We start from the raw sequence: 16,302 nt of genomic DNA on the forward strand, positions 1-16,302 counted from the left end.
ATAGTTGGTTGGGAATATTTGCATCAGGCACTCTTACGGACAACTATTAACAGGGGTCCTTCAGAGGTCCTTTGAATGCATGTGGCGCGATATGGGAAGCTGAGAGAAAAACTAATTTGACAGCCGGAGAGCCGAAGAGATTTTTAACGACGTGTGGCTCACAGTTTATCCAAACAACATGATTTCTACACAGCAAAGTAGTTGGTTTATCCGCAAGGTAAGTCATGAAACTTTATTTATTGTTTTTTAAAGAGAAAGTTAATCGCGGGTGGTGCCTGCTAACTTCATGTAGCTTTTGTGTTTATGCTAGCTTACCGGAGCGTAGGTTTAATTTGTTCCAGCTTTTAGAAAGCAAAACTGTAATTTAAGAAGTTACAAACTGTACAGAAAGGAGAATAAAATTAATGTAAGTGTATGTGTCATAATGTAAAAGTGTAAAGACTCCTGAAAGATAAATGAGTAGCACTAACAAACCAAATGGATGTTAATCCAGACTGCAGCACAAGACAAGATCCGATTAAAATTCACGTATCTTAAACTACAGTTTTTCTATACTAGATATACTTTAAAGACTCTGTGTTTAAAAGAAAATAAACCAATTAAATTATTAACATTATTAGTCATTAGCAGGGTTTTCTATAAGCCACAACTGTCAGTCAGACAGCCGACTTATCACTAAATTACAGCCGACTACTTTTTCAAACTGAAGTTTTTGACTTTAGAAATTAGTTTGACTAACAGGTTGCAGGTTACGCTAGGGCTGGGCAGTTGAGCCAAATGTTGATTCAATAGCAATTTTCACATTTTCCCATTGCAGAAGGTGCAATATTTCTTTGACCTGAGATGTGTGTCAGAATAACAGTAATACTTTTATTTGCAGTGGATATGTTATGCTTCACACGTCATGCAAACATTCAAGTGTCATTTCTTTTAGAATAATTTACAAAAAAATCCTACTTTCCCTATTTTTGTATGCTTTTCTAAATCTAAATGAGAATGGCATGATAGATATTTCTCTTTTTAAGACAATTCATATCGAATCAGTAGTATGAGTCAAAATCCTTACATATTTTCAAAATTATTCAGCCCCAGTGTAAGCTATCTGAGATTTGTTTCCTTATAATAAGGAATGACTTATTGATTGTGTTTGTGGAAAAATAAATAAGCTGAAGAACTTGAAAAGATAATTGTATATTCAATTGCAATCTCAGTGTTTGAAAAATGATTCACGTTAAAATTGTTCTGCAATACAGCTTTACAGAGTGTATAAACTTGAAGTATTTTTGATAAAAAATTAAAAAAAACATTAACATAAAACTGATAGCTTTGTTTTTGTTAGATATATCTCGTGAGTTGCCACCTGTTATAAGAGGTTATTTCTGAGGTTTGTGACACAGTTTTCAAACTCATAACCTTTAATTTAAGAGTCTAAAAAACATAATGACCATGTGAAGAGTAACAGTTAAGATTTGTCAACAATTTAAGCTTTAAATTTCATGCAGGAATTTGTGAATGAAATAGATGACTTTTTTTTAAATAATAATACAATAATATTATTATAATTCAATTTGTATTGTATTTTGAAACAAATACTTTTCAAAGTGCTTTGACATGTGCAGAAGCAAAGAGAAGAACAAAACAGCAGAAACGGAGACAAAAACAAAGACAACAAAACAGTAGTAAACCTCCAAACAACATGAACAGAGCCCCAACAGTAAAAGACAACTGTTAAAACTTGACAAAAATATTTAACCCAAACAACACCTACAATTTTGTTTATCACTAGTCAATAGCAATGTTCTCCATTTGAATTTGTACATTTTCATGACAAATTGTTTAATAAATACTCACAAGACTGCAGATTTGGACCCATGTAGCTGCCTAGTCCATATGTCCGGGGAAAGTCCTGCAATTTACCATAAAACATGATAACACAGAATGGACATACATGCATCAAACCACACTGATTGACAAATAAAATCATAAAGAAATAATACTCTAACTACAGTACATTTGGGAGTCAAATCAAATGAAGTCTGGATAAACATTCATGAAGCTTTAATACATTTTCAGATCTGATAAAATTCAAATAAAATTACTCCTTAAGAAGATAAGAATCGCAGTGTTTTTAGGAGTTTACTTTTGTGTAAAATTACTTGACTGGTATTATAAATGTATATACCAATGTTAACATTATTGTATCACTACCAAGTACAGCAAAATTAAATGGATTTGGGGTCAGCTTTGAGTCCATGAACTTACAAAAAAATTGATGTATCTAGTAGATCTGCATTGATTGAGAAAATTTGGGCTTTTAATGATTATTTTTTACTATTTAAATACTTCTGTTGGTGTTACACTCCTATGACAATATTTTCTCTCATGTTTGACCATGAAATCAGAGCAGAGTTTGACCAACAGTTCATTTTTTTCCTGTAAAAAATCTAAATTGATTTAATCATTAGGTATGATGGAGACCAGCACAAAATTGATTAGACGTAACAGGTGAAAATTTATAATTGATATCTGTTGATGCAACTTATTTTGGCCAATGACTGATGCTAGTAAACAGAGCTGATATTGGCCAATCCAGAAGTTAAACCGATGCATCTGAGCATCCCTAGTATTTAGCATATCAGCCCAATTAATGCTCAGCTAGTTATATACAGTTAAAAACAAGCAAATGTTGCCAACATATGAAAGTGTAGTTTCAAACTGCAAAAACATGCAAATAATAATGAATGTAAAATACAAACTCTCTGTGCAGCACATCAGATTCATGCTCTATTATGAAACTATGTTAAACTGCATTGTCCCCATCAAATAAATACATTCAAATAAAGAAAATATTCTTAATTGTAAAGATACCTTTATAACAATAAGGTAGTTTTGAGTCAGTTTCAGATGTCATGTTACTGACAGCAACTGCTCTATCAATAAATGTGTGCTTGATAATTGATGTGTCTGTAGTAATGGCTGGTTGTTCTGTTCAGGTTATCTGCTGGAGAGCTGCGGCCAGCATTGCTTGGGCTGTCCTGTTGTTGCCACCCACCACAGCAGTGTTTGTCATCCTCAGCAGATTCAGTCTCCTTCACCCCATTCACACAGTATCAGGTCAGTCAACAGCTCTATGGGACATGTGATCCTCTGCTTTCTGAAAATGTGAGAAACTCACTGAGGACTGCTTTCTACATGCAGAATGTTTGTCCCTCCTAATGAGCACCAGTGCCATCTTCTCCTTGATCTTGCTGTTTGGAGTGATCCTCATGGTGGGGTTCCTCAACTTGGAGTATTATACAGGTCAGAAACAGAATGCTTAAAAAGATGACTCAATTTTTCCTTGATGCTGGCTCAGATGATGTAGATTTCTATTTTTCAGAACATAGCTTCACTGCATGGACTCTGAAGGTTTTTCTAATCACAACTTTTTAGTCTATATCATCAAAATTAACCAAAAATAAAGTGATAAATTATCACAAAATTGTTTCAAACATTCACAAGTCCTATTGCATATCCTGATTCAGAATAATGATAATCAACACATTACTTAATTCATCTTCAGAAGTTTATCCACAGTGATATTAAACAGAGCACTGGAAACTCTGTGTTTGTTTAAAGTTAATTTAACAAGCTGTTTGATCTTTTCAGATAACTAAAATAAACTCAGTTCAGCTGCCGTTGGTTTAAATTTCTGTCTTTCAACGAATCTTTTCAGCATTGCTCTTGAAAGCATTGCTAAAATTGATCACAAATCTAAAATCACAATATATGGCTAATATTCTGGCATGTATATAGAAGTGCTGAAAAGAAGCACATATATGTTGGTCTTTAGTTGTTACTCTGACTTGCATCTTCTTTCCTGCAGTTATTCCGACTATTGCATGCTCAAAGATCGCCCTATTGGGTCAGCTGCTCCACCCTCGTCAGTTTCTAAGCTCCATTGCACACTGCATCATGGGAGTGATCGTTGGTTGGTGTTGTACCATCACCGTCGGAGGCAGATTTGAGGCCCTCAGCTACTCCTGCACACAGAGTGATGGGTAATAAGCTGCAGGTTGAATGAAACTGTTGAACTGAGTTGACCATGTTTCAGTCTTAACTATCCTTCTGTGTTTTTGACACTGACAGCTCCACTCGCATGTGTCTGAACGAGTATCAGGTCTTCCTCCTGCTGGCTGGGGCCTTTGTTGGATTCTCTCACAGTCTGCTGGGTGTGATCCACAACATGAACTATGTTGCTTTTCACACTGTTCAGGTATGAAAATGGCAGCTGATGTTTCCATGTCTTAATGTTAGACTAACCTATTCCTTAATGCAAAAATGATGCTTTTTTTTTTTTTAATTTGACTTCTCACTACAACATTTCTTTAGTCTTTGCGTCTGACACTACACAGGGTGAGCCAAACTTAAGAAAAAAATTATGGGCAAGAAGTTTCTGGGTTCTCATTCATCCAGGTCATTGTTATCCAAATCTATCCGGAGTTTGGCTTTAGGAGCTGTATTTTCTGGCTCTGGCCCCAGTCTTGCCATTTGACATATTTGGAAAATAATCGGCACTTTCCTTTAAAAAGCTGTTAATAGTTGACGAAAACGTATTTTCTTGTTTCACAGCAATACAAATACCTTCGGTTTAAGGGATCCCTACCTCTGGTGGTGAAGTGCAGTGCCACTCAAGCACTTTACTCCGTCAGAAACTTCATCGTTCTGTATTACTTCTTGGGTACGTTTTCTTCCATTACAAGTTTGTAATGTTAGTATTTTTTTGGAGCAGGCTCAAGACCTGGCCAGTCTGGCTTTTAACTGAATTTTATTTTATCCTCTTTGTTTTATTGATTTATATATTGCCTTATTCTGTTACAGATTCAGGGTTATTTTTTAGTGTTTTATCATTTTATTCTGGTATTTTATTAGAATTTATTTTAACATTTCAACCGAGTCTCACGTGTTTACTCATTACTAATTCAAGACAGTGTTTCCTCAGTTTGCCGTTTTTTATGTAGTCCTTTATTTATGATCTATTTTCTAGCATTGTGCATGGATTGTATTCTTTTTATTTTTTTTATATGTAAAGCCCTTTGTGCTACCCTATTTTGAATCAACAGTGCTAGACAAATCAAGTTTGATTGAAATGAAAAATCTCAGAACAAATTGCTTGAGGAGTTTCTAGTTTTAAGCTCAGTTGTTTTAAGGCGTGCTCAAATATCTTAAATTTTACATTAACAGGATACATTCCAAGAGCGTGGATTTGTAAAACATTAAATCTTCAGTTGAACAGGTCAGTATTGACTTTGTTATGTTTATTGGACATTCTTGTTTTGTTTTTTGCCCTGTGCTTCTTGCTGTATTGATAAAATTCAAGCTCTACATTAATTGTTTTTTTTCTCCTCCTCCAGTTCAGTCCATCAGTTGGACAGTATTGCAGGACTGCTGGACCTCTCCCTGCTTTACCACCTGTGGATCAGTGCCACCTTCCTTCTCTTTACGTGGCACATCACACTACAACTCTTCAGGATCTTTGTCACAGAGGTATGGCTAGTAGTTAGAATAAATACAGTACCCTAAGAAATCAAAGTGAAGGTCTGGCTGAGCTACAGACATAAAATATCCAAACTTCTGTATTTTTTTTTCTTTGCTACATTTAGTTTTGCTCTGAATTTTCATACATGTAGTGCCGACTAACCCCCATAGGATTACACATGCTCTGCTCTAGGGTTATCAAAATACAGGAATTTAAAGTGGGGTATTATACTTTTCTGATTTTTAAAACAAAAATATAAAGTCACAATGTTGGGTGTCCATACTCCACGTATGCAAATTTTCAAACCGCAAGATAAACAAAGTATGTGGCAGTAATCTTGGAATTAGCGTGTAAACTGATGAAAACGGTTCATTGAAAATATCTCTGAGATTCTCCTGAGACGAGATTTTGATGGAGCAAACTGATGAGGTCATCGCAATAGGTTCTCCTGACTGATTCATGGTTCGTTCGTGCTGCTGGCAAAGCAGAACAGACCGCCCCCGCAAGGCCTTTTAGCCATTTAGCAACACAGTAATTAAACACTTACTAAACAGATGCGTCCTGCTCTATCCTTCGCTGCTGCTGGTTTTCTTCCCCCCTCTCTCCAAACTATCAGGATCAGACTCTGGGTCTAACACGTATGGGCGTATATCAAAATTCGCCATATTTTACTGTCAGACCGGTTGATTCAAAGTTTCCAACTACTAGCATAACAACATTAGCCACATTGGAAGGGACGGGAACAAAACATTGAGTCCTGCCGCTGGCCAGCCTCAGGAAAATCGGCCAGTCGGAGGAAAGCGGGTCCGTGAGGCGGGGGAGGTTAAAGAGACAGGAGCGAAAACGAAGTGTTTCAGACGGAGGTTAAAATAAGGATTTTTTTTTAGGACGCCAGTGTGAGAAACATGAGTTTTTTGAGATGTAAATCATGTAATACTACGTGGGTATCAGAGAGATGGTGTAAAGCCTTGAAAAAAGGCATAATACCCCACTTTAAGGCTTTGATACAATCTTTAAAGAAATTTCGATGCCATGTTCAAAATATCAGCAAGAGAAATAGATTCCTCAGTAACCAATCATGGGGGATCTCTGGTTTAATTTACAAAACTTGCAGACACCTTTACACTGAATAAATTGCACAGATATGTTTTTGCCATGGCATTTTTGCAATGCAAACATTTCCCTCTCTCTCTCTCTTTGGATTGAAAAATGGGGCTGAAGCTTTGTAGTTTTATTTTATTTTTCAAACCATCCATCCAGATGTTGTCATTTAAAACACTTGGTATGAAAACGTATGAAGTTTTTGAAGATTTTGAAAACATAAATGGGAAAATTTCCTGTGAAAAATGTAATTACCTATTATGGGCTGTTTTGAATTTGCTGTGTCAATGCAAAGGATACATCTTTTATTGTCATTTAGAGACACTGGGGGGCAGTGTTGTCATTTGTTTTTAAACTGGTGTGAATAAAGAAGTACCAGACTAACTGCGTTTTAATGCTGAACATCAGGAGCTTTAGCATCTGTGATCAATCCAAAGTCCACTGGATATGCTTCTTTTTTTGCATCTATTAGTAAAAGTTGAACACAAACAGATTCAATTTATTACATGACTTTTTTATAATGCCATACATATTTTCCACAGCACTGGAAAGCTTATAATAAAAACAGATGATATCATTGCTTGTCCAGTAGATTTAAACCATTTTTATTGAGTAAACAAACAAAATAAGAAATGAGGAACTAACAGGAGAAACATTTACCACCCCAAAAAGGGGGAAAATAGTCAAACATGGACAAAAAGTGACACATCAGCCATGTTATTACAAGTTCTTCATTTCATTTCATCATTCCCTCATTCCCAGTACAATATACTGGGAGAATTCAATATAGCAGGTGCCTTGATTTTAATGCTAAATGACTTTAAAGTGTTTCCTCTTCCTCCCAGGTTTACAGTTTTCCTGTGCAGTCATCTTTCACCGAGGATTCTCACCAGTGTCTCCCTAGAGTTCTTACTGACAGGCAGCCAATGATAGTTAAGGTAGATAAAGTAACACGATTGTTTCAAATGTTATCTAATGTGTTCAGAAATAATCAGTTACAAGTGTGTTGACTTGCATTTCCTCAAATTTTAGTTCCTAGCTCTGCAGGATTTGGCTCTGCTGTCTCAACACTCCCCATCACGACGCTGTGAGGTCTTCAGTCTGAGTCAGCCAGGTTTGTTCTTGTTTCTTTTGGTTTTGCACATAGTTTAAAATAAAGCAAACTAAGGCCGGCCACACACTAGATGATTTTTTTAATCTGAAACGATTTTAAAACCATGGGAGACCACAGACTTCAGGACAATTTTCAAAGATTTTTCATCTTTAATCCTCTGAAGGCACACACTAGACGACTCAGCCAGATTGTCCGATCACTGGAGACCACACACCTGCCGACCTGCCTATGACCTCGCGTGATCACGTTGTAACACTTAACCTTTCTTAAGTTAGCCATAAACACACAAGGGGGAACTTTTAAGGAAAATAGAAAACCTTTATTTGTAAAGAATATATCACAATGAAATAAACAACTCTGAACAAATATAATCAATAAAGCTCTCCAGAGAACGTCATAAATTCAAAGAGTTTCACATTTAATTTACACCACCACCAGAGCGAATGCGTAACTCATGCGTAAAGTTAAATGAAAAGTTGCTTACAACAAAACCTTTTGTCTTTTAAGTCTTTTTTTAAAGTCTGTGACGCATGCAAACCATAGTCTGTAAGCCACCAGTCTCCTCCGGAAAAAAAAAAAACACAATAAATCCACATGGCAAAAAAGGGTAAAAAACAAAAATATGCGATCGATCGCTACACTGGTATACCAGGAAGAACATTACAAAAAAGGACAATCTCACCCAGATCCAAGAGGTTAATCCACCAAGGAAAGCGCTACTCGACGCACGCACCAGTCTCCGCGCAGAGAAGCCCAGCCGGGTTAATGCTTACTGTTTCCACACGCAATTGCTTACTTGTTTACTTTTCCATCTTTTTCACTTAATTAACGTGTATGGCTTGTTACTTTACTTTATTTTCAGGCCCCAGTTTCTTAGGTCTGCCTGCTCCTTTGTCCTTTTTCCAGGTTCTCTCCTTTTCCCCCCTCTTCCCCCACAAAACATCCTCCCTATGTTATCTCGTCAGCTTTTTTTTTTCCTTATCATCTTAATCACATATCAATATATCAGAATGACAGCAAGCACCCTCATGCAATACACTCAAATATACAGGGGATATTTTCTTTTTAAATTCACACAGAAAACCTGTCGTTTTCCATAATACACTCACTACATTCAAACTCATTTTAATTTGTTTCTTTGGTGACACTGTCAGAACATGACTTCAGGAAAAAAAAAAAACACGGATGTCTGTCGATACCGTCTTGCTGTCTCTCCACAACAGGCTGTCCTGGCATGCATTACAGGTGCAGCGAAAATCATAAACATGGGAAAGACTCAGGATAAAATCCTGGCTGGAATTAAGGTACAGTTGTGTTTATGGTTGTGAGCGGTAAATGTATGTATGATCTGTCTGGTGACGCTACCCGATGTGCTCACTCTCATTGGTTGTTGTGGGTACTCCGTCAGCGGCACTACGACCTAGAATCGTATATATCAAACATGTTTGATATTTACAATTCAGGATCTGGGAGGCTACGACGGGATTTGGAGCAGTAAATTACTTGTGTTGACACCACACACATGAAGACTATTTAGACAAATAATCGTTTGCGACGAGGCTCCAGTCGGTATACGCCCCCACAATCGTCGGGGGGAGTCAAATCTTGGCTAAAATCAGGCTTAAAATCCTGTAGTGTGTGGCTGGCCTAAGCATGATCAAATCAGGGATGTACTTAGAAGGAAAACATAGGCATGTGAACACAAGCCTTTAAATACAACACATGTGCACACTTACATATGCACAGAGGTTGTGTGTGCATATATATGCAACTTTTTCCAATGTTAAATCAAATGTTAGAACATTTCAACTAGATCTACTAATGAGTAATGTATGGCAAAACCAAATCATTTGTCTTGGTTTTCCCAGGTGGTCATCCTCATAACTGGAACGCCATCAGCAAGGAGTGCCTGTCTTTGCTGGCTGATCTGACCCAGAGACTCGTAGCCTATCATGACACTGTGGCAACCAACGGCAGAGCCAAATCCCTGTCCATTGGGAGTGAGAGGAAGACCTCCTCTGACACGTCAGGTACAGTATGTTGCTAGAAAACCGAACTGCTTATGAACACACCTCTTTCTCTTTTACATTTAGTAATCCATTTACTTTATTTCTCAAAAGTGTTGTCAGGCACAGATGATCTGATGAGCCCGAGGCCCACTCTACTCATGAAAACTCCAGCGTCAGTCTTTGCACGCTCCGTCATTGGCCAATCACAGACTCCTCTGACAGCCCCTTTCACTCCTGACCTGGACAGCCCGTTTGCTTCTCCGGCCCTGCGGCGTCTTACTGCTCCCGTGGAACAATGCTCGCCGTGGTTCGGCACAGTGCAGAGCCCACATGTCATGAGGAGAGGCCCCAAACTCTGGTCCACTTCCACAGGTAAGACAAATCTGATTCAGAACTAAAGTCATAGGGACAATTGAAGAGTCAAATAGTTTTCAAAAATAAGCAGCAGCTGCTGCTTCAATCTTTTTTAAGGAAGGGTTTATCTCTGCATGCCATGCAGAGGATTGTATAGACACCAGAAATCAAACTTGGGCATGGTATTAATAAAAACCAAATGACATTGATACCCTTTTTGATACCTTGACAATAAATTCCTAAGCACCTATTTTGGGTAATTTCTCATTTTAATCAGCAAAAGCTGCAAGCAATTTTCTGTACCAACAAATCGGTACCCAACAGATGCCAGTGTGGTGGTGTGATTTAGATGGAGCTCTCTTTTCATGTCTTCTGCCACTTCTTGGATAAAGTTGTGGCTGCACACCCATAGGTTTTTAAAAATGAGGACTTCTCGGCATACCAGTATTAAAATAATGGAGATTGTGTTGTTTTATAACACATGGTATCAAAAAGCGTTTATATCATAAGATTGTATTTTGATTAAAGGTAAACTACCTTTTTAGATAAAAGGTGTTTTGGAGAAATTTAATCCTGTGTGCTTGATAAATTTTTATTTTTATGGCTCTGTGGTGATAGTTTTTGAACACTTTTGTTACTCCAGGTAAAATCTTCACCTGTTTCTTCAACTATACCCAGAGTTAATTAAACTTGATTGTATCAGATTTTACCATAGAGATTAAAACTTCCTGACAGTTTGTCAATGAGACACTGTGATTTCTTGATTTACAAAGTTAAACAGATGTACGAGGGATATCTACAAGCGTAGCTTTCCTGCTGGTTCCTGTTGTGATTTAGCATTTATGTCCCTGCAGATTCACAGGTGAAAGGCAGTCCCCCACCCTCCCCTGCCTCAGTAACCAGTACAAAGCCTGAACAGTCCAAACCGAGTCTGCTGGCCAAGTTCCTCCAGAACAGGAAAGAACAGGTATGTCAGTCTGAGCGAATCAATACAGATGACAGTATTTATACAGTATTAGTAAAAGGTTTTTCATACTTTACTGTTGATAACCCAGTGTTGCAACATAGTCATTCAGAGAGGTCTGTCTCTTTAGATTTCCAGCAGACATCTCTGCTTTATGAAGTGGTCAACCAGGTGTGACACAGGATTTAAAATAAGCCCATATATCTGAATATTTTATCTACTGTCCTCATTTGAAGCCAAAGTACACAAATAACCTCTGCTCTGGTGTGTTTTAAGGTAGGGGTTTCATGACAGCAGAATATTCAAACATTGATATGATTTTACCAAAATCAGACTATATCAAAACCTGCTTGATACCTTAAATCCAAAAACAGAACTCTAGATGAGAAATTTCTATTTATTTACCACCATTTGCCAGCAAACCTCTATAAAATGTCTAACTTTCACAAAAATACTTGAAACATTTTGGCACTAGAACATTGGCAGTGTTTTTTGCAGTTTAGACAGTGTCAAATTGTGTGTTAGACATGTAAATGTAACTTTTGCATCTTAAAGAGATGCTAGAAAGGGTTAAAAACAGCAGGATTTGGCAACCTGTGGGATTTTATTGCAACATAGCAGCTCCTTGTCTTTGGTTGTGTACTACTTTTTGTAAACTGCTACAAAGAAGAGCTGAATGATTTTGAAAACATATCCAACAGCAGTTATTTGGACTCTAATTGCAATTGTGATATGAATGTTTAAATGAAAGAGAATGCTCATATTTTTTTTATTGAAAACATCTAAAGCAGCATTTTTTTCTCTATTAGATAAGATTAAACTAATTGCATCAAAAATCCTACTTTTATTATTTCTGTAGATGTTTTTTTATCAACAATGAGAAAAAATTGACAGTTGATGCTTGCATGATAGGTAGAGCAAAACATTGCTGCTTCAAAATAACTATCAGTGATATTTTGACAAATTCACAAGTATGAAAAGCCTTCATATGATCTTCTTTTGTCTTGTGGTGTTGTGCAGCATTTGAAAGCTAAACAATTGTACATTAACTGCTCCATTCAGGTTAAAAATTTCTTGGCAAAGCGGGTGCTGATTATGTATTTGTTTAATAAGGTAAGAATGACTGGCATGTGTGTGCATCCTGTCCTCTGTAGACTCCTGATCACTGAGGGGCCCCCCTGCATGCTGACACCATAGATTTTCTTTTAGGTTCACCTAATCTAACCCCCCATCCTGCAGACATCTCCTTTGAACTCCTATCTTTGCTGTGTGCAGACATTACTAATGTAGCTCTTTTCCATCCGTCTGGCTGTTACAATGAACCTTAATAATTAATTAATCACTTTAAGGCTTGAATGATGGTAGTTATATAACAAGTGCGTTACTCTATACATAAGCATCATCTGCACTAATTACATGCTGAGAAATGCTGTGCTTGTGATTTCAATGATGATTGTTGATCATGATCAGTATCATGCATTAAACTTCCTGATGTAGAGAATGGTGGTTAGGTGAGTTGCTTGCTTACTGTAATTCTTTCCTAAACTGAGCATGACTGTTGTAATGCCCATCGTAGTAAAATAATTTTACTAACCTACTGTAAATGTGCTTTTATGTGTTCAGTTAAACCTCCATCTCATTAACATTGTTTCTCAAAGCTCCCAGAAGCCTCCAGTCAGGCTCTGTTTGCAGACAGCCAGGCTCACATCTGGGCGCTAGAAGGTAGGAAGACATGTTTGAAAACCAACTTCCAATATTTGGTCAATGCAAAGTGAATTGCTTTTGGTACCTGTCCAGCCAGAGAAATGGACACATTACCTACTACAATAGAAAAATACAACAAAAACAATTACTGATATCTTGCATCCCTATTAGTTTTGTTTTGTAGGCCCGGCCTGCACAATGTACATTCATTATTCTATTGATAATTTAATTTTATGGATCAATCAGCAGACCATTTTACTGAAACTTAACTCCAGCAAACCAATCGGATTTGTTTGTAGAGATTTATGTTCACTCTGGCCTTCTCTCACCCTCTCAGTTTTAGCCCTCATTGATCTTTATTGTCTTTGTTGTGTCTTTGTTAAGAATAGTCATCTTTGAATAAATAATCTACAAAATAAACTCTTAAACCCTCCTCCAGGGCTGTCTTACCTCGTCCAAGCTTCTTTCTCTGAGGATCAGTTTGGGGTTATACAGACTACATTACCCAGCATTCTCAGTTCCATGCTGGTTTTACAAGAGGTGAGTCATCACGGTTTATTGCAGCAATCCCAAAAGTAAATATTTGCACAGGAAGTATGGTTAAGAAAGATTTTGAGGCCCTGCTGCTCTGATTTTTGTTTAGTACAGAGTGTGTTTTTGCACAACACTCTGTGGCGAGAAACTAAACCTGAGCCATGGCCTTAAAAAAACAAAATAAATAAATAAGAGCGCTAGTTGTTGCTTTAGGTAGGCTTTCTGTCTCTTTAAGAATAGCTTATAAAATATTAGTGCTGTCGACGAGCTAAAAGGATATATTTGGTGATTAAAAACTTTAAAATTTCTCCATTGCGCATATAATTGGTAAAAACAAAAGGAAATATTGGGTAAAGATCATTTAAGTTATGCCAGTGTTTTTATCAGTATATTTTAAAGTGTTGATAGTGCGTTATTATGACTGTTTTATAGTAAAATTAAATGGTTAATAAATTTAGTAAAAAAAAAAAATGATTGAAACTAAATTAAAATGTTTTTGTTTAACGAAACTAGACTAAAGATTTTGAGGGAAAATGAGCAAAATGTGACGAAAGGCATTTTAATCTAAAGAGAAAATCTGAATTTAAAATAGCAGTCAAAAATAACACTGTACTTCAGCTTTGTTGACTGTTGATAAGTCATTAGTTAGTCATTTACACTTGGTATGCAAGTTCAACACCTGGATATAATCTAATCTGGATTAATAAATGGATCTGTTTCTGCAAACAAAAGCTGAGGAAGCGATGGATGATGAATCAGAAACAAACGCAGACTCATCTCCTGGGATGAGATATTGAACTTTTATGTCTTCTTTGCCTCTGCGCCAACACAGCCTAGGCAGAGAGCATTATATTTTAGGTTTTTTCACAGGGGCCATCCTTCTGGATGCTAGTTTGTTGTTTTATTGAACCTGTTATAACTTTCTCTTTTATCTCACCTTAACATAAAAATCTAAACAGACTGCAGGGGATTGCTGAAGTTTGTGGTAAAATTGCAGGTTCAGTGCTGAATGGCTTGACATGGGTTTAAAAAGTAAGGGCTCTAAATAATAGAAAAAAAATCCTGTCAATCTTGGCCGATCACAGCTATTCTTTGTTGTTTGAGTTAAATCTGCACCTATTCGGCTGCAGATTCAGCTTCATTTGTCCCAGCTGTTACTAGCTTTTTTTTTTTAAATCACGAGCTTATGCAATGGGATTTTATTCTTTTAAATGTTTTGCTGTAGTTATTGTTGGTATAGCAGATGTTTGTTTTACTTCTGACTGAAAATTGCTTTTTACAGGTTCAAAGATAACTTTAAACTTTGTTTTTTTGAGATCACTTTGGGGGCTCTTCTTCAAACTTTGCACAAATGTTCACCACTACTCAGGAAGAAGAGATTAAATCTTGGAGGTCAGAGATCAAGATTTCTATGAATCGCACCACCACAGAAACCAGCTCTTCTCGACTCACTTCTGCACTTTTACTGTAGGACAATTGAAGTCTTTGCAGAGGCATGTCACCACTAGATCGTAGTTTGGGTTTTTATGTTGTGCAAAGTCAATGAAGTCCCCCTCAGTGTTTATCTGTCTTCTTGTGCCCTTTTTCAGTGACAGTATATTCTGACAAAACTGTAACGTGTACATAAAACCAAGAAACAGTCATACATGATGCAGCCTGGATGAGTTGTAGGAAATAAAAGATGCTTTTTATTGCACCCACTGACAGCAGCTGTGTGCCTCCTTACCTCCAGGCTGTAGATCGACACTTCAAGCTCCCTCATGCTTCGAGTAAACCAGTGAGGTCAACCATCAGCATGGGAGACTCCACGTATAAAACCCTTCGTTTTGCTCTCAGGGCCACGCTAAAAACAGCCATCTACAGGATAACAACAACATTTGGGACTCACTTAAAGTAAGGCTTCCCTCTAACAACGACTGTCTTTCAATGATACAAGTAGAGCTGACAATTGTTTGATACCTATTTTCTTAACTCCTCAGTGCTGTTCAGATGTCCACAGAGCACCGGAAAAGATTGCAGCAGTTTCTGGAATACAAGGAATAACACATCTGACACTTCAGATTCCCATCAGTGTGATTTTTGTGTGCGAATGCCCGTAAGTGAAAGCTCATGATAGTGCCTCTTTTAATATTTATGCCTGCACTATGTCATGGCAGATTGTACTTGACAGGCTAGACGACACCACGAACACGCAGGAGGACGAGGCAGGAAGTCCAACAGATAAACTGAAACAGGTTGAAGACTGTTGCTGCCTGTGTCTGGCTCATTTAAACTAGCTCACTGTAAAGAAAAGCAGCTCAATCCAAAGTGTTGTTGTACTGCAAGGAAATCTTATCAAGATTTTGACTTTTGGCTTTGGGATGAGGCTGCTAAAGGGCTTTTTTGTGCTGTGTTTAAATTCTGGTTTCATATTTAATCTTCTGTCTCCTTGAACTACATCCCCTGGATTTCAATGCCTTCATGCATCAGGTGTGCTGAGTGAAAGAGAGCGAGAAAAAGGAGCATGTCAGGTGTGAGAGAAACTTTTTTGTGTGTTTCTGAGGTCTCTTCAGTCTGTTTTGATAACATATTTTCTGAGATATCATTTTGCTCTGGGCACCAGTGTGGAGAATCATAATTTCATAGAGAACACCTTTGTAAATGTTTTTGTCTGTTTTGTTCATGTAAAATAAGTTTGGGTAAATATAACTTGTCACTGCCAACAAGTCTGGAGTTTAAATTGACGATCAAAGAACTGTTGAATAAAAACATTGTGTAATAATCATTTGTCAGGGGTTTTTATTTTCAGCTGCAAAGTGCAAAAGTCAAAGATGGTGGAGCACGGCTTCATTATAAAGTTCAGCTGTGCCCATTTATTTCCATGCCATTTATAATGTCTTAATACACAGTAAAGTGTGATAAAGTAACTGGCAACTAAAGCCACCAGTGTTACCTTACAGTCCCTGTAGTGCTCAACAAGATGCAGTCAAGGAATAAGAGATATTCAAAGCTGTGACTTCTCACT

The 16,302-nt window shown here is 37.2% G+C and overlaps 1 protein-coding gene across 3 annotated transcripts; it reads left to right on the forward strand.

Annotated features, from left to right (window-relative positions):
* Positions 1-62: 62 nt before the first annotated feature.
* On the forward strand, positions 63-16,059 carry ndc1 (NDC1 transmembrane nucleoporin). Of its 3 annotated transcripts, XR_005992799.1 has the most exons (19): positions 63-217; positions 2,994-3,114; positions 3,199-3,300; positions 3,866-4,040; positions 4,129-4,255; positions 4,612-4,720; positions 5,224-5,275; positions 5,394-5,526; positions 7,465-7,557; positions 7,652-7,733; positions 9,602-9,763; positions 9,854-10,114; positions 10,951-11,063; positions 12,123-12,173; positions 12,719-12,782; positions 13,204-13,304; positions 15,031-15,191; positions 15,278-15,393; positions 15,469-16,059. XR_005992799.1 is itself a non-coding variant. In XM_041804366.1 (18 exons), exons 1-18 carry the CDS (start codon positions 179-181, stop codon positions 15,339-15,341), a joined length of 2,010 nt encoding a protein of 669 aa, XP_041660300.1. In that variant the 5' UTR covers positions 63-178; the 3' UTR covers positions 15,342-16,059. The 3 variants fall into 3 exon arrangements, 2 of the variants coding, with proteins under 2 accessions (XP_041660300.1, XP_041660302.1); XM_041804366.1 differs by having other exon boundaries at positions 15,278-16,059; XM_041804368.1 differs by lacking the exon at positions 12,123-12,173 and having other exon boundaries at positions 15,278-16,059.
* Positions 16,060-16,302: the final 243 nt, after the last annotated feature.

Source organism: Cheilinus undulatus, linkage group 13 (assembly GCF_018320785.1).
Source record: "Cheilinus undulatus linkage group 13, ASM1832078v1, whole genome shotgun sequence".
Lineage (NCBI taxonomy): Eukaryota > Metazoa > Chordata > Actinopteri > Labriformes > Labridae > Cheilinus > Cheilinus undulatus.